This window comes from Lissotriton vulgaris, chromosome 1_1 (genome assembly GCF_964263255.1).
Source record: "Lissotriton vulgaris chromosome 1_1, aLisVul1.2, whole genome shotgun sequence".
Lineage (NCBI taxonomy): Eukaryota > Metazoa > Chordata > Amphibia > Caudata > Salamandridae > Lissotriton > Lissotriton vulgaris.
Window position 1 is genome coordinate 1,828,043,337 of NC_141685.1, and position 25,111 is coordinate 1,828,068,447.

General features: G+C 47.0%; 1 protein-coding gene across 2 annotated transcripts in view; it reads left to right on the plus strand.

The window, feature by feature from the left end:
• Nucleotides 1–25,111, plus strand: part of C1_1H12orf75 (chromosome 1_1 C12orf75 homolog) — a 319,665-nt gene that overhangs the window by 212,092 nt on the left and 82,462 nt on the right. For both annotated transcript variants that reach the window (XM_086938150.1, XM_086938159.1), the window contains exon 4: nucleotides 15,549–15,641. In XM_086938150.1, coding sequence (XP_086794276.1) covers nucleotides 15,549–15,641 — 93 coding nt within the window. The remainder of the gene's footprint in view (nucleotides 1–15,548; nucleotides 15,642–25,111) is intronic.

Sequence of the window (25,111 nt, forward strand, 5' to 3'; positions counted from 1 at the left end):
GCACATGAAGGGCTCGCCTCTGCAAATGCAGGTGTTTCCGCCACAGTGTCATTATTAAAACAAAGATGCTGGTGGCCGCGCATGAGGAAACAGACCAGAAACTCTCTTTTGGAATGTGAAATCTGCCAAAAGATGACGGTTTCAACAGAGAAATGCCTGGCGCAGACGCTCCTTTTAATTTCAGATAAACCATTAGCGTGCTTTTACCTGGACCACTGTGGGTCCTTACAGAGAGATGGTAACTACAAATATATCATGGTCACAGTGGATTCATGCTTAAGATTCATTTGGATGTGGCCTCAGCGCTCGGCTGACGCTCGAACTGTTATAAAAGATTTGCGAGTTCTGACCAGGGTCCTGCGTTTAGCTCCAAAGCTTACAAAGAGGCCATGGCCAAGCTGGGTGTTTCATTGCGGTATTCTAGTCCGTTCCATCCTGAGGGAAATTCTGTAGTAGAAAGAAAACACCGGGACATAAAGTAATCTATAACAGCTAGGGTATTAGATGTTTGACCCACCCCTCACCGAGCCTAAGTGTCCAACGTAGTCTAAATAATCTGTCAAGAAATTCTCTGGGTGGAATCACTCCATATGAAATCCTTTTTGGTACTAGAATGATTGTCCAGGACCTTGATCGTCACACTTCAGTGGTCGAACAAAAACCTTTTAATATCAAAGACTGTTTGGCTGTTTTGCAGGACTTAAATGAAACAAGGAGAAGTCAAAGCAACACATTACAGAAGCCAATGACCACTGAAGGGTAACCACTCGTCTCAGCAAGGCCTGCCTGGATTCCAAAGACTGGGGATCTAGTCCGAGAAAAGTTTGCACATAAGAAGGAATTTCGGCTTTCTTACAGACAACCAGTACCTGTGCTAGCAATCCATGGATCAAGAACAGTATGACTGCCGCCCCTTGCGGGAAGAAAGGAGAACAGATTTGTATCTATCGACCTGGTAAAACCACATCATGTGGCCAATAATAAGTAGTAGGCACAGTGGACTCCAAAGATGGCGCAGACCATCAAATCTTGCTACTATCAAGAGGTTCAAACTGAGAGACTCATCACCTTTGAGGAATCAGCAGTGTGAAAAGGATTAAACAATAAAGCCATTGAACTTGTGCCTCTTGAGACCCAAATAAGAGGTCATCAAGAAACACCGGTCTACAATGATGTAGCATCTGTCTATACTAATATGACAAGGGAACCAGTAGCTCCAGTGATTTCAAGTAATCCTGATGCAATACCTACCATTGACAGAACTGCCTCTGGCTATTTCATTAACTTTGATACGTTTTCCGAAGATCCGGTGAACCTGAAACAACGCCACTATGGGTTGAACTTTGGATTGTGCTAGGCGTACTTTTTCTCCTACTTTGGCTAATTCTTGTATTAAGTTTGGGAATGCTGATAAATGGAAGATATAGTAAAATGGACACAGCAAGTAAGAACATCAACTTACTCCTCAAGCCACACAAATCATCTCATCGTGAACAAAGAGACTTGACATCAATGAACATCACAACCGTTCCTATACCTGGTGGTATAGCATGGGACAGAACTGATTATGACATTTTTGGCCCTGCAGAGCTGTTGAAGATTCCACATCAATTCAAGGTTTCCTTGAGTGACTTTGTTTCACCCAGCACATTTTCTGATGATTGGGACTTTGAGACTGTTGATAATATGATGTCGGACTTAGAGAGGTCTGCAAAATTTACAAAACATGAATACCTAGAAGGTTCATCAATTTATGAACAAATGTAATGTTATGATCACTATGATCACTATGGTCATCATTATTTGCACAAATCTGCAAACCCTAGAAATGTTTATACTTTCAATCAATGGGAACACTGTCCAACGCCACCAAAGGGTAGCTCAAAAACATTCTATGAAAAATTTCTATACTTCTCAGGTTTTAATGTCTCAAATCCGGAAACATTTTACTTTAAACATGTTATTAAGACCGGAACGAAAAGTATGTTGACTAATACTAAGCAAATTTATTTTGCAGGCTTTTATGCCCAGCTATCCTCATTAGGTTTTGACTTTTGGAGTGACATCGAAACAAAAACTGTCTGGGGCACAAAAGACTGGCAGGTGCAGGGAATAGAAGCTTTATTTCGAGCCTGCATTATCCCTGAATGTGTGGAGGTGGCCTCGGTAAACTCTTTGCCCCTCCTCCTGTCATGCATCCCGACATACCTGAACCGAACATTTCCATTTCTCGGTGGCCGGGCGAGAAAGAGGTAATCTTTCCCTGCCTCTTACACACAGGAGTCACGTCAAAGGAACTCAGGAGCCAATGGGCATACAGAGAGGCAGGACCCACGGAGTATGAAATGGTGTCAGGAGAACTACTCGGCATTCTCGGACCGGAAGGAAGAGCACGGAGCAGCGAGGTGAAGGAACCAACGGAGGACGAGAGTAACCAGGAGAACAGCAGAAGGGAGAGCGTGAAGATCAGCCCCGACGACGTTCACGAGCCAGAGGAGGGACCGGAGCTTTGGACTGAGGAGTGGTGGACTCCCCCGGTGGACGCTGATAAGCCGCCACATTCCAGGAGGATTGCGGCTGACGTGGTACGTGACTCGGGAGGGGGGTTAAATAAGGGAGGGGTGGAGGATATACAGCGGGACATTGTAAATAAATAACTGTGTGCACAACCACTTTTCACGCTTTGTTTGTTGAGCCCCACGCTCATGAGCACTTGTGACCATCACGGTAAACCCTCATCGCCACAGCGTCTCTCCGTTTCTTTTGCCTCACCAGACTGTCATAGGCCTGTCCTAGTTTAAAACCCCCTTTTCTTACCCCGACATCTCCTGTAAAGCTGTCACTGACTAATCCTCACCAAACCACGGAGGGTGAATCTCATCTCGGTGTAGGGTTCTCAATTAGGGACTGAGACCAGTTAATTTACCGCCCTTTTCTGTTGTGTTTTTCTGAGGCTGCCGGGGTGCGTGACCACATCAAGATAATCAGCCAGAGAGAAGGTCCCTGAGAACATTGCAGAAGCCCTACAAGGAAGAATTCCTCAGTGTCGTCCAGTGAATTAACTCCCAGACATTCAATGATCCCCTTTTGTGTATTTGAATAAATCCTGACATCATTGATCCACGAATTCAGCCTCCTCGCTTCTTCTTTCGCCCATCCCTCTCACACTGAGCAAATAATGTTTTTGAACGACACTGTGCAACAGACATCCTGTCTTGGTCTAGCCAAGATAAGATTTGAACAAACCGTCTATACCTACATCTACACCTGATAGTAAAAACACTTCAGTAGGAGAAGTTGACGTAAAAACAATTTTACTTGAAAACAGAACTGATCCTGATTGGAAGAAATTGACCCCTCTCGTTCCCCAAAGGAAGGCCCGCTACTTATGAAAGAAGACATGAACCCACCCAGCCAATCCTCCAACAACTGGCTAACCTTTGAACCCACCACTGAAACAGGAATCATTGAACTAACTACCGGATCTAAGCTCTCATCACACCTTAGGACCCCCTTCCCGCTCAACTGGCAAAAAAACTCAAACACTCCTTAGCCCCTCTCTGGACTGAGATTATAAACCGCTCCCTGGAAACAGGAATCCTGCCCGACTACCACAAAATCGGTCAGGTAATACCATTAATAAAAAAAAGCAGGTGCCGACCCTAACGATCTCAACAACTACAGGCCTGTTTCCAATCTCCTATTCATAGCAAAATTACTAGAAAAATGTGTACTCAGTCAACTCACCCATCACATGGACAATAGCTACCTCCTCAACCCTCACCAATCAGGCTTTAGAAAAGGATGCAGCACAGAGACTGCCATCTTAAATGTCATTGAAGTTCACAAATCACTGTACAAGGACCGCTGCTGTCTACTCATACTCCTTGACCTTTCGGCGGCCTTTGACGCGGTCGACCACAAACTACTCAACATTCTCCAAGAAAGGGTAGGAGCAAAAGGGGTGGTCTCGCAATGGTTCACCTCCTTCTTGCAAAACCGCTCTCAAAGAATAAAAATCGGAAACTTCACGTCCGGCCTACACCCTATAAGCAGAGGTGTTCCCCCAAGGTTCAGTTCTTTCACCTGCACTGTTCCACATTTACATGGAGCCACTCACCATCATCCTCAAAAAAGCCAATATTCCCTTCCACCTCTACGCCGATGACACCCAGATCTACCTAGAAACCTCCACCATAGCAGACATGCAAAGACTAAACAACACCCTAATAGAAGTCCAAAAGTGGCTGTCCCTAAACCATCTGAAACTCAACCAAGACAAAACTGAAATCCTCCTCATAGCCAAGATAGAACACACCCCCCAAATCACAGAATGGATAAAGTCTATCGATGCTCTCGACTGTACCCTCATCCCAGCAGACTCAGCGAAGTCATTGGGTATCACTCCCGACCCTAACCTTGATATGATCAAACGCATCAAGAACACCGCAAGATGTGCCTTCTTCAACTTAAAACTAATTAACAAAATCAAACCCTTCATCCCACCAAATGACCTTAAGCAAGTCACACCATCCCTCGTCCTATCCAAATTAGACTATGGGATCGCCACCCTCACAGGCACGGCTAAACTACACCTTGCTCCTCTCAGAACAGCCCTAAATGCAGCAGCCAGAATGGTGATGGGAGGAAAGAAATACAAACACATCTCCCCCGCTCTAAAAGAACTTGAGTGGCTCCCAATTGAAATGCGGGCTAACTTCAGAACTGCTTGTCTCGCACGCAAAGCTCTGCACACTGGTAAACCACCTATCTAGCCGCCAAACTCAAGAAAGTGGGACAGACAAGAAACCTCAGAAGCACCAACACTCTGCTACTCATCCCCCCCCGAAAACCTGCAAACAAAAGACCTTATCTAGGTCCTTCTCCCTAAACGCACCCAGAATTTGGAATGCCATCCCTATACATATCAGGACTAACCCTTCCTTCAAAGAATTCAAAAGCCAGCTCAAAGTGCTCTTCCTCAATCGAGGCCTCACAAAGTGACAACGGATCTACAAGAATATTCTGCCACAAACCAGAGGACCCAGTGACTACGAAAAGATCACTCCTTACCACACCTTCCTCTTGACCCGCACAGTACTCCCCCCTACTTTTACCACAAACTTTACAACTCTGCATTGAATGCTACTTGACTTATACTGATTAATCAACCACCTTTGAACACTGTATTTACTCTGACACTCTTTGTATACTCTACTGTTATTGACAAATGTTGTAAAGCGCTTTGATGCCTCCGGGTCTGGCTAGCGCTATATAAATCTGCAAAATAAAATAAAAACTGTGTCCAGAAACAGCTGTTAGAGAAAATAGCGGAGTGTGTGCTTTAGACCTTTTTGCATGTCTCAGCCGAGTGCAAATTGCCTGCCTGGATCTGGGAGAGGTGAGAAAGGTTGAGGGAGGTTGTGTCCCTGGGGAGGGGTGAAGACGGCACCAGGCTACCCTGCACCTGGAACAGGGAGAAGGAGATGCTTTGCGAGGTGAAGAGGCCTGGTTCAGAGCCATAAAACAATAGACCCATCTACCTCTGAGTGATTAAGGATCCAGGTCCCCAGCGTCAAAGGGAGAGCGGTGACACTGGGGGAGGGGGGAGATCCGCAAGACTGATTTAGGGAAGGGTCAGTGACCCCTGAGCACAAGGAAACTTCAAAGACAATAAGGGGTATATCTAGAAGAACTGTAACCCCAAGACTTTGGTAAGGTTTTGGTCATGTTGACAATGTCATCGAATGGTCTTGGTATCGTTCAGAGAAGTGCTGGGAGCGCTTTGAAGACTCCGTGGACTGGTTGAGTCTCTGGCGGCTTTGACCTGTCCACGATCGGGAGGAAAACCTCTGCTTCAGGAAGAGTTGCTGAATAGGCTGTGGGAGACACTTGATCCTTGCTTCGTGATCTGGGGCTTGTGGGCACTTTGTAGCTCTTGACCGAGGAGACTGAAGGGGCGCTGCAGTGGGTAGGACCCCCTTCTTCCTGAGCAGGACTTTGCTGTATGCTGCGTCCTGAACCCCAAGGGCCCAAGGTGAACTGGATCCCTGTTCGGAAACACAGGAACATAAAAGTTTCCAGGAAGTCTCAAGGGGTGCAGTGGTGGGACCGTGTTGTGGCAGCCTGAGACCTCCAAAGGGGTGCCTAAGATGATTGTGGGCACCGGGAGCGAATCAAGACTGACACACAGGGTGCGTGTCTTGGTGCAGCTACAGGTGTTGGAGCACCTGTGGAATTGTGGGCATTGTGGAAGAGAGCCGAGCTTCAGGATGTGCAGGGGGTGCATGACGCAGTGCAGTCCGGGCTCTAGCGAAGAGTGCCAGGACATCATGGGCACTAAGGAGGAGTGAGTCTCTGACACGGGGGGTCGGAGTATGGTGGTGCAGCCAGGGCGTTGGTGGAGAGCGCCTGGTACCTCGTGTGCACCATGAGGAAAGGTGAGACTCAGATGGGCGTTAGTGGAGAGCGCCTGAAGATCGTGTGTACCAGGAGAGGGGTAAGTCGTTACAGCACTGGAGAGGGGGGCCAAGTGATTGGGCCCTTGAAGGCAACGTGGGGTAGCATTGGTGTCGTGGGAAAGGCTTTGTGGAAGGAGTTTGTGCTGAACGTTGGCGGCCCGGACCTGCAGCCCGACAAGAGTTGAACTGCCTTGCCCATGGTGACAAGGTTCTGGAGTGAGGCCAAGCCACTGCGGCAGGAGAGGAGAGTGGGGTTGCGCTTCCCCAGGTAAAGTGGATCATCACCTGGGGCGGGGTGCGGGCCCGGAGAGACAGTCTCTCGGCCTCTCACTGCTGGCAGCTGTGTGCGCCTGTTGCTTCGGCCCAGATCTCGGTCCATGCTGGTCCCAGATGGGGCAGTTTAGGGGCCAGGGCTCGTAGTGGAACTGGTGTGTCATTGTTGATCTGTGTTGGGGGCAATAGGTCGCACAACTTCTAAAAGCAATTGTATAACACTTTGCATATTTGCTGCTAACGAACTATCAGACAACGTCTGACACTAGAGGTGCTTAAACTCAGGGGTTAGTGCGCTACGCTCTGCGTTATGTTTCTCTTGCAGGATACGGGATCCTAGCGTAGCACACTTCATTGGTTATTTACTGCACTATACTAAATTGCACTGTGACGCATGACCTTATTCCTTCCTTGCACAGGGCATGCAGGTGGTGATACGCATTGCATTGTTTTCCTATTGCACTTTACATAATTACAGCGTGATGCATTGCTTTATTCCTTCCTTGAACAGGGCATGCTGGTAGCGAACCGAGTATCATTATTTTGTGTTGACTCTGTACATGATCTAGGTGCTATGCATTGCATTGTTTCACTGAGGCAAAGTACAGGAAGCCATCGTTAAGTAGGGCAATATTCTTTGTATTTTGCAACGTGTGTGAATCTAGTGAGTCAACATACCTAACCTGTTGAGAACGGTTAAAAGTCAGGGTAATTGTTGGTTAGAAGCTGTGGTTGGGGATTAGGACCGCCCAACTCACTGGAAACAATAATACCCAGTGTATATATGTGGGAGTTGTATCTTGTGGTCATTTCGTATATCTTCTTATATAAAGTGTACTTGTTTTATACAACCTCATGTTGAGTCCATTTGTGGTGACATCAGTGGGGTTGCTGTGGGCCTGGTTGCACATACTGAACACTCTAACTTTGGATATAAGCCTGGCTGCTCGCGTCAAGCTAATAAGGGGGTGAGCAAGGCTGTCTCGGAATGTGTCCTTTCCTGGCCTAACGTGGGAGCATGGGGGCCTGGTCGCACATTTGACAACAGCGGTGCACGCAGGAACGCCGGCTTCTAAAAGCGTCCTTGCTATGCTACTGCCCTCCCTCTTCTGGGAAGGTTAAATGTTGCTCGAGAAGATGCGGTCTCCTCCAGAAAGGGTGTTTGAGCCGTGATTGTGGGGAAGAGCACTATGCAGATGTTGGCTGCCCTCCCATCATTTTCTAGTATTTCCTACTTGTTCTCCAAGTGTAAGCGTGCTGGTCACTGTGCCACTGAAACTGTCAGTGGTGGCTACTGCCATATAAAGTGGAAAGGGGTATGAGGAGGGATGCTAAAAATTAAATAAAGATTTACCTGACTCAGCTGGCCGTTTCTGGGCTTCTCTGTCAGGTGTCAGGTAGCACAAAGAACAGGCTCCCAGACTCCCACCACCCAATCCTGACGCAGCTCTAATTCTATATATAGCATGAGAGAAGCACCGGGATCGGCCTGAGCGAGCTGGTCACTCAAGTACAGGGTGTCTATGCCATTTCGCAACTTGCCTGTGGAACAGAGCTGGGTTGGAAGTGTGCATGATGGTTTGGCCGCCCTAAGATAGCCAGCCAGTCCCCAGTTCTCAGTCCCCAAAATCTACTTGAAAATCAAAAAGTATGTTTAAGCTGAGAGTCTCGCAGGTGCAAATAGGCTGCAGATAATTGTTGTCCCTTCTCTCACTTTGGACTGTCCTCAGCCCCCAGAGTGGCCGCAGGGAGACAAATTTGCCACCGCCGGAAGGGCATGACGAGCATGCTTGCCATTCCACCCAGTGGTGTAACTCAAAATGACGGGGCCCACCTGAAGAATGGGATGAAGGACCCTTGAGTCTACAATACCTTACAGACATTGATTGGGTGTTGGTTTAATAGGGGACCCCCTGAAGAGTTTGACCCCTTGGAGGATTTGGGCCACACTGCACCGTGATTCCACCCTCTGATGCGGAGATGACCACGATATTCTCTCCCTCCAGTAGACCCACCCAACAACCATGCTTCATGCGTTCAGCTGAAGAGTGGAGTTCCAAAAACTGAGTCTAGTCCACACTGGTTGAGGTCCTCGTGACAGCTGTTGGCCTGTGAGACATGCAGCTGATAGGAGCAATGGCAGTTGGTGCGGGCATTGGCGCCACCCTCCTTCTAGTGCCTCTCTGTGGTGACCACAGAGACGTGGCACAGAGCCCCTTCATTCTTGATTCTCCTGCCTCACTCGGGTCTGTGTAGTGGGGCTTAAGAACTCTGAGACACAAATGCTTCCTTTGGCCGTATCACAACAATGAAACCGCTTTTGACTGGATTTTGGACCTGGTATATACTGTAATGGCTTTCACTGAAAACCAATCCATTAATTATCATAATTAACAAACCTTACCCTAACTTACCAGACGATGCCTCCACGTCCCTCCCGAGTAGTTTCAGGAGGTTCCTCTCTTCCCAGTAGTGATGTTGCACCGGGGCCTGGGCGTGCCAGACCAGTGCATTGGTAAATGGCCCCAGTGTACAAGCCACTCAGGGAGAGGGTGGACTTGTGCAGGTCTGCCACCAACATATGGAGGAGGTTTTTGGGAACTAAAAGAATTGAGCGTCACAACCACCCCTGGAGAAGCTTGGCTTCAAGAAGTTGTGGCAGGCATGCCGCCTTCACAACACATCCCTTCCCCCTCCCATCCCTTCCCCCTTATTCTCTGCTATTTTGACCCCAAAAAAATTCTTACTAAAAACATTTGTAAAATAAAAAAAACTATATAAACCACAACCAACTTAAAAAAAAAATGTTTAAAAGCAGGGCAGCATTGAGTGACATAAGATGTAAACAGTGTGGTGTTATCGGTGGTGCTTTTTCTGTTTTTCTTTCTTTGGCAGTTTAGGTAATTTCACTCCTGGCTCTTAGATAATAAAGTTAATGCCTTGTGGGTGTTATAGCCCTGATTCAGGTGAACTGCAAAACACTGTCACATAAAGATGAGGTCTTTGGTGGCATTAAACCATTCTTTAACCTTACTAAATGTGGAAGAAGGCCCTAACCGCAAGCTATAGGACACCTGTAGGGGTACCTGCTGTTTATAAGACATTGTGCAGTATTTCTCCTCCACTAGCAGCTCTAGGACTGCCACACAGGTGGAAAGTTGATATTAATAGAGCCACTAATTGCTCTGTTAGGTGCGGCAGGTAGAGTGAAAGTTCTAAAAGAAAAAAAGCCATTAATTTAATTAATTCAAAATTCTCCTGAGTCATATAGCATAGCTACGGTTCCCTTTAGAGTTGTTGCATGCAGATCTACTTGCAAATAAACTTAGAGCACTTGTTTCTAATCAGCAGTGTACATGTTGTTGTTTTTATCCTTCCTCTAGCAGTACCTAAAGAATTCGCCAAGCCATGCTTTTCTAGGGGAAAAACACCAACCCTGCATGTCGTCAGACATACCAGCGAAGCTCCCACACAGCGCTAACACGGACACACTCGTGGTGCACCTTAGACAACGTGAGTCACGAGGCGTTTCTAGAAAGGATCCCACAGGTGTGCAAAATATTCGAACCTAGTGGGGGAAAAAAATTATACGTTTTATATAGCGCCTATAATGTGGATTCTTTCTCACATGGTTAAAAACATGCATCGGTGTATGTGAACACATTCGGGAGTGGGCATTAGGGAGATTTCCAATGGTAAGATTATATGGCATGTCAGATTCTGCCACCAGTATTCAAACTGGTTAGATGGAATGCATTAGCGAAAAGTCTATGCTCTCTGTATTGTCTGTGGTTCAGGGTCTGCATCCGGCTTTAGACTGTCCGGTTGCACAAGCATAGTCCAGACATAGTTCAAGTAAAAGCTTCATTGAGCAGTTTAGTCGCAACAGTCCTCTGAAGCTGGCTTGGTTGGACTCTTGGGCAGGGCGCAGGCACTGCGTGCCAAGTCCAGCCAGTGCTTAAATTGTAAAAAAAAAAAAGTGTTGGGGCTCTCCTCAGGTGGCCACGGCCCCCTGCCACTGCTGCTGCTGATAGAAAAACCACAACCACCAATCATTGCGACAGTTCGGATTATTCCAGGCACCCATAGCTATAACAGTGGCTTGGGCGGCAGGTAATAGTTATATTTAATGTATATTGTAATATTAAACTGTTGTTGTGGTCTACTATAAATTTGACAGACAGCGCCACCTTGTGGCAGACTGTCACAAGCGCTGGTGTTTACCATTAAATGCTGGTGCCGAGCAACGGAAACCACCGGCTCAAATTAAGAACGGACTCCACCACTTCTATGTTTTTGTCATCGGATGGATAGTGGATGGTTTGAACCCAGGTAGGTTGGAGGGCTTTGCGTGGAGTATGTGCATGGGGGGAGCAAGCCTATTCTGGTAGTCTGGGCTATATCCAGCATGCCCTAAGAATTGAGAATATGACCTTGAAATTAATCCGTATGTTACAAGGAAAAATACCTTTTCAGTACGCGCTTAATGTGGTTTAATTTGTTACACTCCTCTGGACTGGCAGGGGCATTAAAGCATAACATAACAATGAGTCATTTGCATGACCGCATCTGCCAGTGACCATAACCACACTGTTCTGGGTCCAACTAGCTGTTAGACATGGCAACAGAAGGGATCAGAATGTGCATCTGGCTGCCCTTCTGGAGCCTCTCATTAACTCTGAATATGTGTGGAGTGTGTTTCCTCTTGTTCACAAACTGATACTCAGTCCCCAGGTTATGACTCTCTTGGAATATAACCAGACCTGGTCTACGTCAATGTAATAACTGGATAACATTACCATGTGTAATTTGTCCCACAGCTGTTCACATTCCAAGAAGGAACTTTCCAGAATCTTTAGTCCATGGGTATCCCTTCAATCCCCAGCTTCCCAATACAGGTACTCCCATCGACCAACATCTATTGTATACTTGTCCTGAAGAGCAACCCCTGACCCATGTAGAAACCTGATAACTAACCCCCCACTGAATCAACAATCTTACATGGCAGATTCAGACCTACCCATCAGACTCACACTAGGGACCAGATAGCCCTTCAATCACTTAAGTTGCAGACATGGCTGGTCTAGTCAATAATTTAGTAAGGATGGCGTTGCGCTCCATGATCTTTCCTTTGTCAGTCCCCAGAGTTGTGCTTTAGATTTGGGTCTCCTCCCTGTAGATACACCCCTCGCTTTCAGCCCTGCATCATCTAGCCATCTATATGGTACCATATAGATTATAAGTATTGAAATTGGTAGAATTTCCCTTCTTCAATGCCCTTGAGCTTACCATGATAGAGCAACGTGTTCTTCAGTCCCACCTCTTTTTTTTTTTAGGAGTCAAAGCTCCACCCTTGTTTTTGCACAGGTTGCGTGAAACGAGGGATGCGAAGTATTGGGGCATTTAATAGGTGCTCATGCCTTCCATCCTAGGCATTGGTAGAGGTTCATGTAGTTGGACAAGGTCGAGGATGAGACACAAGGATCCTGTGCACATGTGTGATGGACAAAAGAGCTGAGAGATCTTTAGGATCATCTGGAACCAGTTTTCGATGTACAATTCCACTATCTAGGCCCAATTGACAATCCTTTTTTCCTCCTGGGCCCTTTGGAATAGGTGATGTGAATCTTCTGTGAGGGTCTTCATGTTAGCGTTGCCTTGTCCCTCTTTCCTTGCCCATGATGTCAATAAACACCCATGGACTGGATTATGCGAGGCATAATCCACTTTCTTTTGTAGGACTGGCAGTGGGAGGTTGCTGGCTCTACCCACTTGCTGGTCTCAATAATTTAACCAGTCTTATCCAGTCATAAATGCCCACATTTATTTTTGTAACCATCAGGTTGTCAGTCACCTCCTTACAAATCTACCCCCTACTGAAAAGGTGTATAAAAAAACAATAAATTGTGTAAAGGTGAGATAGTCCCTCACGTGCACTACGCAGAGGAGCTACTGGTGGGTTCTCACCAGTTTTGTCCACGTTTCTCATCATTGGTAACTTTCTCACCTATAGAAAGGAAAAAGAAAAAGTGTCAAGTACAGAGATCACAGGTGAAAATAATAATGTGTGTATCAACAAATAGAAAAAAAGAGAAAAAAGCGAAAGACCCCGTAATGTGTACGAGATAAAATATATCTCCAATTAAAATTGAGTTAAGACTCACATGTACGTCGTGCCAATTTTATTTAAGATCGTGAGCTTACTCAAGGTTTAAAAACAACTGCATGTTGCAGACCAATTCAAGATGGGCCAACATGTTTTATTTCTATATCCTCTGTTACGGCAATTTTGTCAGGGCTCGCGGTCTGAATTCACCTCACTGGACTTCAAGATTTTTGTACACGGAGTGACAGGCAGGTCAAGGTCTCTCATACCAGCTTTCCACCGTGTCGAGGGGTATTTCCTTCTATCATAAACCCCCTTACAACACTATCCGTTGCCGTGAATATACCACGTACACCTGTATACCGAGCTTCGTCTCCTTCCAGCCATGATGATGGCAGACATGTCCTACCTGTAGCTTCACAGTGGTAAAAAATGTGTTGTATAAAGCTTGGGCACCCAGAGAGGAGGCCGTCTAAAAGTGACTTCAGCCAGGGATGCACAACATCCTATTCAGAGTTTGTTGTGAGAATGTTACAGCTAGATGCTGCCACCTTCAGCACAGGCACTGCATGGGTCTCAAGCACATCCCCAAGGCAAGTTTGCCACCCCAATCACCAAATCGGGTGTCACAGTCCAACAATGGCGAGGTATTGTCCAACTATCCCAACTACAACACACCTTACTTCCCAAGGAAAACACTGTCCAACAGCACACAGGTGCTCACCACCGTGACCAGCACCTTCCACCTGAAGTCTTTCCGAAGCCCATTGCTCCCACCTTAATGCTATGCTATGAGGTGGGGAGTTCACATTCTGCATCTGTTCTCTTTGTGCACTGCTTCTCCAGGGACAGTTAGGGCCTCCCAAGAGGGGCCTTCTGACTTCAGGGTAGAGGGGATGGCACCTTTCTGCATTCTCCCACAGTATGGTTCTTCATAGCCCTATGCTCGAGCTGCCAAGCTTTGCATATACGCTCTCCTCTGTGCTCTTGGCTTTGCGGCTCCCCAGTCACTCCCAATCAAGGATTGTCGAGCTCTGTGTGCAGACGGCCAGGTCCTACAGAGGCTTGACCCCTCTGAGTGCACAGCTCTGATGGCTCCTCTCCAGCCATGGCCTGGGCTGATATGAGGATGCACCCTCCTGAGGTGCTAGACATAGATTGACCCAGTTACACATGTCCATATACAGGATGTTTTAACTAGCAGTCAAAGTGCATTAAAAAAGTAAGGGAACTTTGATACAGTGCACAATGGGGGCAGGGTGATTAAGTGTGGGGTTGGGTCAAAGCCGTGGCTAAAAAACAAAATATTCTGTAACTTTTTTCGATGGCACAGCTTAAATGTAATTGTTAATCAGTGGGAAATACACTATCGTACATTGTGAAACCTCATTAATTAATGCACTGCAGAGATTTTGGTAACCAGAAATAACCCTGGGCGCAGGACTACGCTACGCTCGTGGAGCGTGCGTAGTTTGTGCTACCAAGCACTACGCGAATTGCATCTAGCACAGTGCAAAAACATGTAGCATAGCGTAGGAGGTATTTCTTGCTTGCTCACGGTCCTCAGCGTCAAGTTGGCGACCGCGAGTGAGCAAAATCAACATCCCAGCAAGACTTTTTCCTCATTCGGGATCAGCAACATCAAGTTGCAGATTGCGAGTGGGGAAAATAAACCTCCCGGTGAGATTCTCAACGCGGAGAGGTCAGGTTTCTTATTGCGAGTGGTCGGGTACGCTTGCGATGAGGAACTACCATTCTGCGTTGAGAAAGCTGCCGCTTGAGCACAAATCACCTTGTGCGGCAGAAAAAGACCGCTTGCAGTGTGCAAGATGCCGTTTGCAATGATTGCACAGTGCGGACAAGCATCCGGCACTGTGCAATCAGTTTGAACAGCATTTTCCCTACAGCACTACGCATTTCGCGTAGCATGCGTAGTGTGAAGTGCACTTCGCGTAGCGCTACTACGCAAACTATGCCGAGGGTTAACCAGAAAGCCACAGAATTGAAGCAATCACCGACTTTCAAGTACCCTTTGCATATGCAGATTGACCAGTTGTGCAGATTTACAATTCTTTCAGGTAGTAGGCACCCTGCCAAGGAGGCTTGTTTAGCTGTCTGTGCCTACCTTGGTTTCACAGCACAGGAGACTCCCTTTCGTCCACTTAAGCGGAAGCATTTCAAGGCTCTGAATTAACTGTCCCGAGAAGGTTATATTTTCATAGAAAGTACCGGAACCGTTTTCCTTAAATCAAAAAAAGTATGGGCACGCCGCACACCTCCAATCCTGCCCACTTCGACCACTGGTTTTAACTAGAATTTCCTGGAAGTTTGGATCTCGGAGTCTGTGCAGCCATCTTACCACCTGCTAGGCCACACCCCCAGAAGATTTGTCCTTGTTGAAAACCTTTGCCTAAAATGGATCAAATTGCTGCGTTCTGTTAAGTTCCTCCATTCTAGCAAGTTGACCCCAATCAGACCCAGGCAATGATCAGTCAACCCCATATAATGGATGCTGATAGGTGAATTCATGTGTCTACTGTTTTCAACTAGGGCGGGTATGGGGACCTTGTTCCCAGAATTGAAAGTGCTAATGTTGGCGAAAAAGATCACATGTAAATATTAAATGTACAGTTTTTAACGTATACCTTTCTTGTTGAAAAGCGATTTCGAATTTAATATGGTAAAGTGAATTACTACGTTCTCCACAGAAGAGCTGGCAGGCGGAAAGTGGAAGTGAAATCTTTTGCAGAATGTCCACCCAACAAACATCAACTCTCTTCTAAGACTACCAACTCTGTAAGGTGAGAATCTCTTCTGCGTCGCCCATGGCCGTGAACTATTTAACTTCTCAGTGAGTGGCACCAGTTCCCGTGGGAATCACAGATGCCATCCAGAGGAAACGCACAACAGGTGATAAAACCTTAATCGCAATATCAGCTTCGCTGGATGACAACTTTCATACACGAGCTCGGCTGCCCCAACCCATGGCAAACTCTGTGCATTCATTGCTTTGCAATGCTTGCACAAGAGAAAAGGCATTGGGACAGCCATGGTTGTGAGGTTTTTTGTGACACCAGAAATGGAGCAAAGCACTGCTCCTCCAAACACCTTGGTGGATTTAGAACGTGGTGGGTGCAGGACATTTTCCAAAAAGCTACGGGTGCCCTTTGCTTCTTTAAAGTGGGCTCAGAACAGTGGGGACGGGATGCCTGTCGATTTTAGCGGATGTCCTGCAGCTATTAAACTCTAAATCCGCTCTTAGACCTGCTTCGCACTGTAGAAAACTTTGCACAGGGACCAAAAACCTAGCTTATTGATTATGTGCGGTTATGCTCCTTGCATCGCATGGAAGGGTTATGTAAATCTATGTAGACTGCGTTTCTCATAATTGACAGATGGCATTGAGGCCTGGTTTAGAGTTTGGCGGACGCAGGAACACTCGCCTGTCCCATCCTCCCTTTCCAGACGGCACACGTGGGCATCTCCTCTAAAGAAGGCAGCCGGGGCATCGCCCAATTTTCGACAGACGACCTGCATCTGCCAAACACTAAAGCCATGCTCAGCCTGAGCTGCAAACAAACTCCACCTGCTCTTGTTTTTTAGCAGAAACCTAGGGCATGGATATTTGGCTCCAGTGAGGTGTTCTGTGGTTTTGTTCTGCAATGTGTACATGATGATCTGAGACCTATTGGATTCCCAGAGATTAAATGAACGCCCAGGTCTTCAATGGGAAAAGCCACATAAGTAAGGCATTTCACTAAGAGGAGCCCGCTACAAGTGTGGATCCTAATATAAATAGAATTGTGCAAGTAACTTAAAAAAAAAAGAAGTAAAAGTGTCGTTACATGATTGACCACATTGAGTGCATCCAAAAATAAACATTGCTACACACTGTGGTTGATTATGACTCGCTCAAATCTGACATGATGCTATAAATGGGTTGGGCATTACCTCCTCGTCCGTCTTCCTTGCCACAGTAATTACTAATGAGCATTCTGCTCCTACAGAAACTCCAAGCAAAAGTTAGCATACTAGTCTCCCTAACCCTCCAATATGGCCCCCAGTGGCAACCACCAATCACATAAAAGGATACAAGATCCAGACCACAACCTGTTTTTTTTGTTTCTGCACCACTCCGAGTGCTGTTCATGTTCCTGTTCTACAGGTAAGTTGGGGGCGGCGGTCCTGCTTTAGCGGACTCTTGTGCCCCGTTTTGGGGTGTGGGATGCAATGTCGTTTTGCTCTGTTTTTTATTTTATACCCCCCTCTCCCTTTTGGGCACTTTCTACATATTCTCCTGTCCTGCTTTAGCAGACTCGCGGGGTCTTGCTTTCCGTGCTGGTGATGATTTCTGCTGCAGACACAGAGTCCTGCCTTAACGGACTCGGCGTCTTGTCTGGGAGCCTGTTGTTTGCTCATGTTGCTGAGTCCTGCTATAGAGGACTCGGCGTGTTGCTTGGTGCCTCCCTTGATGCCTCCATTATGCTTGGAGCTGACCCAGCGTGTTTCTGGGTCCACTGTGCATTTCTCTTCTTGCCTTCCTGCTTGTAGCCATGGCGTTTGGTTTCCTGCTGGCGGTCATGTATACGGCAGGGCGAGTGGGGGCTGCTTTCAGTTTCTGTTTCCCGGTCAAGCTACCACTTATGAGTTCTTGCCGCTTACCTCGAGGTAGGATCACTGTGTGTTGATGCACAGGTTGGCTGACGGTTCTGAGCTGATCAGTGTACCAGTGTTTGTGTTCGTTGACTTAACTCCTGTTTACTGGTGGTTCGCGTACAAGTTTGCTTCTCCCGCATAACCCTCTCCTTTTGCATGATACTGAGTCCTGCTTTAGCGGACTCAACGTACCTTGTTTGTCGGGCCTCCATGTATTTCATGCCAGTTCCCTCTTCCTCTCTGCATCATGGTGGGGCGTGGCTTCTTGCTGTCGTCTGTAGGGGCCGACGCTTTGTTTACTGCGCTTCTTGGTATCATGCTATGACATGCTTGCTTTTGGCCTGCAGCTCCAGGACTGGGGCTATTTTCTCTGGTTTCCATGGTGATGATACGCTTTTGTGTGCTCCTACTTGCTGTGGTAATATTACTGGTTATTCTTTGTACTGGTTCTCAGGACTCAGTCACTTACCTTGCGTTGATGCAGCAGATATTGATTACTGCGGTGGCGGCTACCTTGCATGTTCAGGTCTCGCTTCCTCCTCCCAAATGGGCCTGATGTGTTCCGGGTCCTTCCCATGTCTGTGGGGGTGAAAGGTGTGGACCTATATGGTCGTTTTGTGCAGGGGTCAGGCCTTACGGATATTCTTCAACGCATCCGTTCCATCCTGTTGTTTCTCGAATCGGTGGTGGATGTGGAGGTCTCTCATTCTTTAAGGTATTTCGCCGTCAGGAGCCAGTGTCGATGCCTTTCTACTCAACTGTTTTGAGGGTGTCGGTGGCTGTATGGAATGATGTTGCTGAATTTTCCCCTGGTTTCTGAATAACCGTCATCCCTTGCAGGACTTTGCAGTTTGTTTTCCTGCCTCTGTTACGGTGGATGTTGGACTGGGCGTGGTTGTGTCCCACTCTCGCCCTGATGGAATGATGGGGGCAGTTTCTTTCTTTCATTTCCTTTGTCTCCTTGGGCCTATGCCCATTCTGTCCTATGCCACACCTGATCTCGATTGCGCTCTGAAGTTACAGGTCACGCCAGATTGGTGCCTGGGTGGACGGCCGCCTGGTAGTACCAGGTGCTGTGGGCTGACGCCTGTTGTGATTCCGGTCTTAGAGAGCCGATGCTGCGCAGAGAGTTTTCTTCAGGCGCGTTTCTCTTTCTGGTGTTCGACTTTTGGTGCTCACTTGGTGGTTCTGATGAGTGATTCTGCACTTGCTCCTGCTCATCTGGGACGGGTGCCTCAGACTTTTCGTGGTCTTGCGTGTGGCCGGGGTACTTCTTCCTCTGACCAGTCCCCATTCCCTGCCAACTCTTCCTCCTCGTCTGCTGCCTGGGTTGCTCCTGGTGTGGATTCTGTGGGGGGGGGGGGGGGGGGGTCGGCTGTCTCTCTTTGTGGTCGGCTGGATGCTGGCTGTGTCTGTCCACTTGGCTCTCCAGATGGTGTTAACGGGTTTCTCCTTGTTTCCTTCTGTCTCCCCAGAAGGTTTCGGGTCCCCCTTTGCCCTCAGTTCCCTTTATGTTTGGTGGCGCTGTTGGGGGCTTCCACTACCTTGTGAAATATGGCGCTACTATTGTTCCGCTGCCTGTGGATCGGCGGGTGCCGGGTGTATTCTTTGTTCTCTTCATGGTGGCATGTCTTGTGTAGGACCTGTGTCCAGTGATGGTTCTGCCTTGGTTGGATTGATATTTTGATCCCGTCAGATTGGTGTCCTTACATGTGTTCCTGCCTCTGCTCATTCGTTGGGGTTCTGGATTCCTTCGGTATGCTTCTCTCCTTGTCCCTGTCCTTTTGGCCGGGGTTCCTGCCCTTGTGTGTTTGCTGTGGTTCTGGCACCTCTGGTTAGGCTTTTTCATGGGTGTGGGATTGTGACCTTCCTTACCTGGTTGTTTGTTTGTATCTGCTTCTTTTTTCTCTGGGGCAATGCTCCATGTCAGTGAGAGTTGCCTGGTCCTTGTGGGTCACAGATTAGTTTCCTGGTTCCTTTTTTGTATCGGTTGTACATTGAGGCTCCCTTGGGACGCTGTTGGTTTGGTGTTCATGCATCATGCACTAGCATTGCCTCTGACATCTGTTTTCGGTCCCTGGTGTCGGGGACTTGCCCTCCAGTGTGACTTTGGTTGAAGGTCCGGGTATTCTGTCCACCTACTTGTTGGTGGTGCCTTGGGCTCCTCTCTCTTTGTCTCTTATGATGAGTTATATTGTTTTTCTCATTGACACCCCCATGGTCTGGATTTCGATTTGGGAGTTCCTGTGCCTGCCCTAGTGAGGGTAGTTCTGTGTTGGTGGCTGGATGTCGGTCTTCTGTTCCGATGTCGCCTGTTTCTGTTTGTTCCCTCTCGGATGGTCACTGCAAGTGCCTGTCTGTTGGCCTGGGAGGCTAATCTGGATGACTCTTTGATGCGGCCTGGTGGTCAGTGGCTCTGCTTTCTTGTTCTCCATTGCATGGGGCTGAAAACTGTTCAGTTGGGTCACTTGATGTTTACCAGCTTTGCTGGAGGTTTGCCGTGTTGGTGTCCAGGTGGACTCTCATGTTGTCATGTTCTGCTTCTCTCTATAGGGAGGGTTACGTTGTTCGTTCCCTCAGTTTCCTCTGTCGACTCCATTGTTCCAGGCCGGGGTTGTGGTTGGCTTTACTGTCTGCGGTTTCTCTCTCGACCCGGGGTAATGTGTTGGCGGACTGTCTGTGTGGGATCTTTCCCTCCTTGGGGGTCTTTTTATCTGTTCCAGATGATATTCCTGCCATTAATGTGGTGTTTTGGGTGTCCGATGGTGGACTTGTTTGCTTCTTCCGTCCTTGGCACGTTCCGTTATTTCTACGCATTTATGCCTTTTCCATGGGCTTGGGGGATGGAAGCGATATCCTTCCAGTGGCTGAGGGGCCTGTTGTCTCACTTCCTCTGGTTCCCCCGATTCCAGCGATTGTGCTGAGGTTTAGGTGTGATGGGGCATTAGTGCATCTGGTGGTTCCGGGTTGGCTTCGCCCACCGTGGTTTCCTCTGTTATTGGTGGCGGCGTTGCGTCCTGGTTGGACGTTGCCATTCCTTTTGTCCCCATTTCATGGGCCTTCTGGTTCCTCTTCTCATGTTCCGGTCTGTGTTCCTTTTGGATTTGCTCTTGTGCTGTCTTCCCTGTTCCTGACCGATTGTTCGTTTGGGGTTGCGGGTCTTATCCTGCTGTGCGGGCCACCCTCTGCTTTGTTGTCTTTCACTACTCATTGGGTCTCCTTTGCTATTTTGTGTCTGCGCTAGGGTTTGGCTCCTGTTCAGGTCCTGGATATATTTTAGGGAGTCGGTGTTGATTGGGCTTGGCCCTTTCTGACCTCCATGTTCGGCGGGGTCTGCCTTTGTTTTTTTTTTTCTTCTTGGTCTCCCTTTTGTGTCTATGGGGCCTTTGAGGTCTCAACTTTTCGCATCTCTGGCACTTATACGCCCTTGTCCTATGTTGTCTCCTCCCTGAGGGACCTTCCGTGGTGTTGAGTGCATTGCACGGGGTTCCCTTTGGTCTGTTGAAGTTGGGGGATTTGCTGTTTGTGACTTCTGAAGGTTTGGGTGCTCTTGCATGCTTTTCCTTCTTTTGTGCCTGCTTGTGCTCTTTATTTAGTCAGTTGGTGGAGGTGTTGCTTCATGTTGACTCCTTTGCTCATTTTTGGTTGTGTGGCGTGCCTTGGTGTTTTATTTGCATCGCACGCTGCTTTTTCTGTGGTGGCCTTTTGTTTCTCATTTTGGCTGCCCCGTCGGGGACTGTTGCCATCTCTTCCGCTCTCCTTCGGTGGATTTTGGCCGCTCTCCTTTTGGTGTCTATTTCAGTGGGTGGTTCCCTCTCGTCCGATTGGGGGGCGTTCTACTCATTTTGTTGCTGTTTATTTGACCGCCTTTCAGGTTGTTTCCATGGGTGTTTTGCGGGACGGCCACTTGGTCTTCACCTCATGCCTTCTTTTCTCATTGCCGGCTTGAGGTTGGTGCTTCTGTTGCCATTGCCTCTTTGTTTCCGTACTCAGTGGTTTCTTGAGAGGTGTCTCTCTCTGTTGTTGTGACTGGCGTTTTTTGTTGTACTGCCTTCTACGTGTGGGCTGTGTTTCCTATCCATGAAGCTGATATTGCTTTTGGTATCTGCTCATTAGTAATTACTCATTAGTAATTACTGTGGCGAGGAAGGCGGACGAGGAGGTAATGCTCCGGTTACTTACCGGTAATCTTCATTACTGTGAGTCCTAGTCTTCCTCGCCATAGTATAGTTTCCCTTCCCTCCCAGCCCTTTTCTTGTGGCTTCATGTATACGGCTTTGGTTTACAGGTCGTGGTCAGGATCTTGTATCCTTTTTTTGTGATGGGTGGTTGCCACTGGGGGCCATATTGGAGGGATAGGGAGACTAGTATGTTAACTTTTGCTTGGAGTTTCTGAAGGAGCAGAATGCTCATTAGTAATTACTTTGGCAAGGAAGACTAGGACTCGGAGTAATGAAGATTACCAGTAAGTAACCGGGGCATTACTCTATTAATTAGTGAACAGCCATGAGCAATGGAGGCTGGTGATATTTGAAAGAGGTGGGGTGTAAAAGTTGGGTATGACATTTATGTGACTAGTGAAGTGAGCAAGCTTAATTAACAAATGTGTGGGGCATGGAATCGTTCTCCAGAATTTTTTTTAAACGATTGGCAAATGGTGCATTTTATAGCAAACTAATTTAGTGAAAAGGCAGTTTATAAAGCAGTGGGCATGTATATTCTTTAAATATTAAAAAGGTCCCATATATTACTGCATTAATATGTTGAACAGTTACTGGAATGTGCAAAATGTACAGCACAACAACTTCAGGACCTTTGAAGTGTGTGCTGCCTTGTCTTGCAGTGTATGCTTCATCGACTTTGGTAGAAAGTGCTTTAGCCTGGCTTTGGGAAGCCTCAACAGCTGATGACTGCAATCAGTCAAATACACATGTGCAAACAGATCCTTAAGTGGGATGTAAAAAGTGGGGGCTCTTTAAAAGGGAACATGTAAAATTAATTTATGTAAATCCCATAGATTGCCATCTGATCGGTATTTTGGTTTCTCTCCATTATGTTATTGCATCCAGATATATAATACAATTGACATGCACTTAAAACCTGTCGGTTCTATTGACTTTGTCAAAGGTGTTTAGCTGTTTTATAAGTAACCACAATGATTTGTAATAAAAAATTAAAATTGGTAATGTTTCAATTCCGAATTTGTCAGACTGTGAATTAAAAATTGAGGTCTGAGGTAGGAGAGCTGGCCTTTAGTTATGTGGGCTTTATGTTATTTATGTATGCGTTTTTCTCTGCGCATCTTCAACCTCATTGTTCATCTCTTCAACACCCTATTTTCACTGTTACTCCAAATATACTTCTTCACATCTACCTCACGTCACTACCTTTAAACATACACTGCACTCATTCACATGTAAGCGCTTTATTTTCTTTTACTTTTGCCTTGTATATATTTTGACATATGTGTACCCAGATTCACACATTTACACAGAATTTTAATTGCAACTGGAATACATGACCATTGTTCTGTGTGATCTGCAAAGAGGCCAACCCCCTGACAGGCGCTTTGCCTACAGCCTCACCGACAAAGCTCTCAATCAAAGCCCCTCAAACACCTGGCAAGACGAAGTATGCATTACACAAGAGTAATAAGATGCGAAAAAATACAAAAGGACAACATAATGAAATAACAAACAATCTTGGGGAATGCAAGACTAGGTAACAAACTGTGACATAAAAGAGGAACTAAATATCTGACAGCATTACCTTAACGTTTTTAACATTCATTTTTTGTAAATCAATCCACATGTTTAGCATTAATGTTAAAGGTATGATTAAAGGGTCAGTTTTAATGCTATACAGTATGAAACTACCTATACTATAAGCACATATTCCTCCCTTTGTGCTGTACTACGATATTTGGATCTACTTCACAAGGGAACAAAAAACCCTGCTCGTATTTTGGATCAATTTCACGGGTGAAGAAATACAGCAGCTCCACTTCAAAAGATCCTGTGACCTGCTGCCAGGGCCTAGGTTGTCAAAGAAAGGGAGGTTAGGATGGCCAAGGGGTTCAGTACAATGTAGATAACACGAGATGAGCACAACACTTACCATTACTGAGGACAAGGTACCAAATTACATGTGCTTACATCCAGTCCTACTGTGTGACAAATGGGAAATGGTGGACTCTAGGCCTGGGAATGAGACTTCTGGCCTCCCGCAGGGATTATGACCTAATGCCTGAAAGAATGAGGCTCACAGCGTCACTGGCCTACAGTGGATGCCAGCATAGACTACAATGGCATTGAAGGGCTTTAGAAAGGTAAGCCCTGTGTCGTGCTTAACATTGCAGAGAGTTGATTTACTGCCAGGCTTTAGTCGTCTGCTTTAGAACAGATCATGTAGCTAAATAAATAGATCTATTTAATATTTTTTAGGTAAACCTCTAGGAATATCAGAGGAGTGCACCCCAGAGCCCTAATAGAGAAACCATTTGTTAGAAATGGGGGTCTCTAGTTGGCAGAGGTCGGTACCTTTTTCTAAATAGGGCCCCTTGCATCTAGCCAGGATAAGGGGGGGATACACTTCTAAAATAACCCCTGCTCACCCCCTTGGTAGCTTGGTACGAGCAGACAGGCTTTCCTCCGAGTCGGTGTGTAAAGCATTTGTGAGCACATACAGTAATACAGTGAAGACACTACAAATGGACACCACAACAGTTTAGAAAAATAAGTAATCTTTATCTAAACCAGACCAAATGGCAAAGTATCAAAAATAGGTTTTTCAATGGTAGAAATAGTTCAGTTCAATGCAAGGTATAAATGTGACACTTTTCTCACAAAGTACCTTAGATGCGTCACGCAAAACAAACAAAAGGGTCGCAGTGAAGGTGATGTCCGTTCTTTGCTATGGGGGAGGCGATGCGTCTGTTCCTTACTGCAGCGCAGGGGAGGCGATTCGTCTGTTCCTTGTTCCTTATAGGAGAGGAGGGGATGCGTCTGTTTCTTACTTCCTTCCGGTGCGACAAGATGGTGCCTCAATGCGATGCAAAGATCCGGTCGATGTGTGAACGTTTGCAGCCGCACGGCAGGTGCTGCAACAGGTTTCTCTGTGATGAGTCGGGACCCGGTGTGGATGCGGCGCGCTTCTTCTCCATGGCTCAGCAGTGCATCTGGACCAGGTGTGGATGCGGCACGCCTTCCTCATCGTGACTTGGCGAGTGTCGGGAATCGGTGCGGATGTGACACGCTTCTTCCTTGTTGCATCGATCTTCCAGCTCGCAACAACAAATCGTATCGAAAGGTCCCGAATAGCAGCAGGCACCTCTTTGCAGGTTGGAATTTCCAGCAAGGAAATTCAGGGGAGCTGGTGGTGAAGTCTGTGTCCCTGAGACTTCAGACAGGAGGTAAGCTCAGTTTCAAGCCATTGGAGATCTTCCTGAAGATGACAAAGCAAACAGAAAAGTCCTTTTCTCCTTTCCTTGGCAACAAGTAACCACTGAAGGCCAACCCCAAACAGCAAACAGCACAGGGGCAATCATTTTCCTTCAGCTTCTCCGGCTCTTCTCCTTGGCAAAGGTTCCGCTTGATTTCCCAGAAGTGATCTAAAG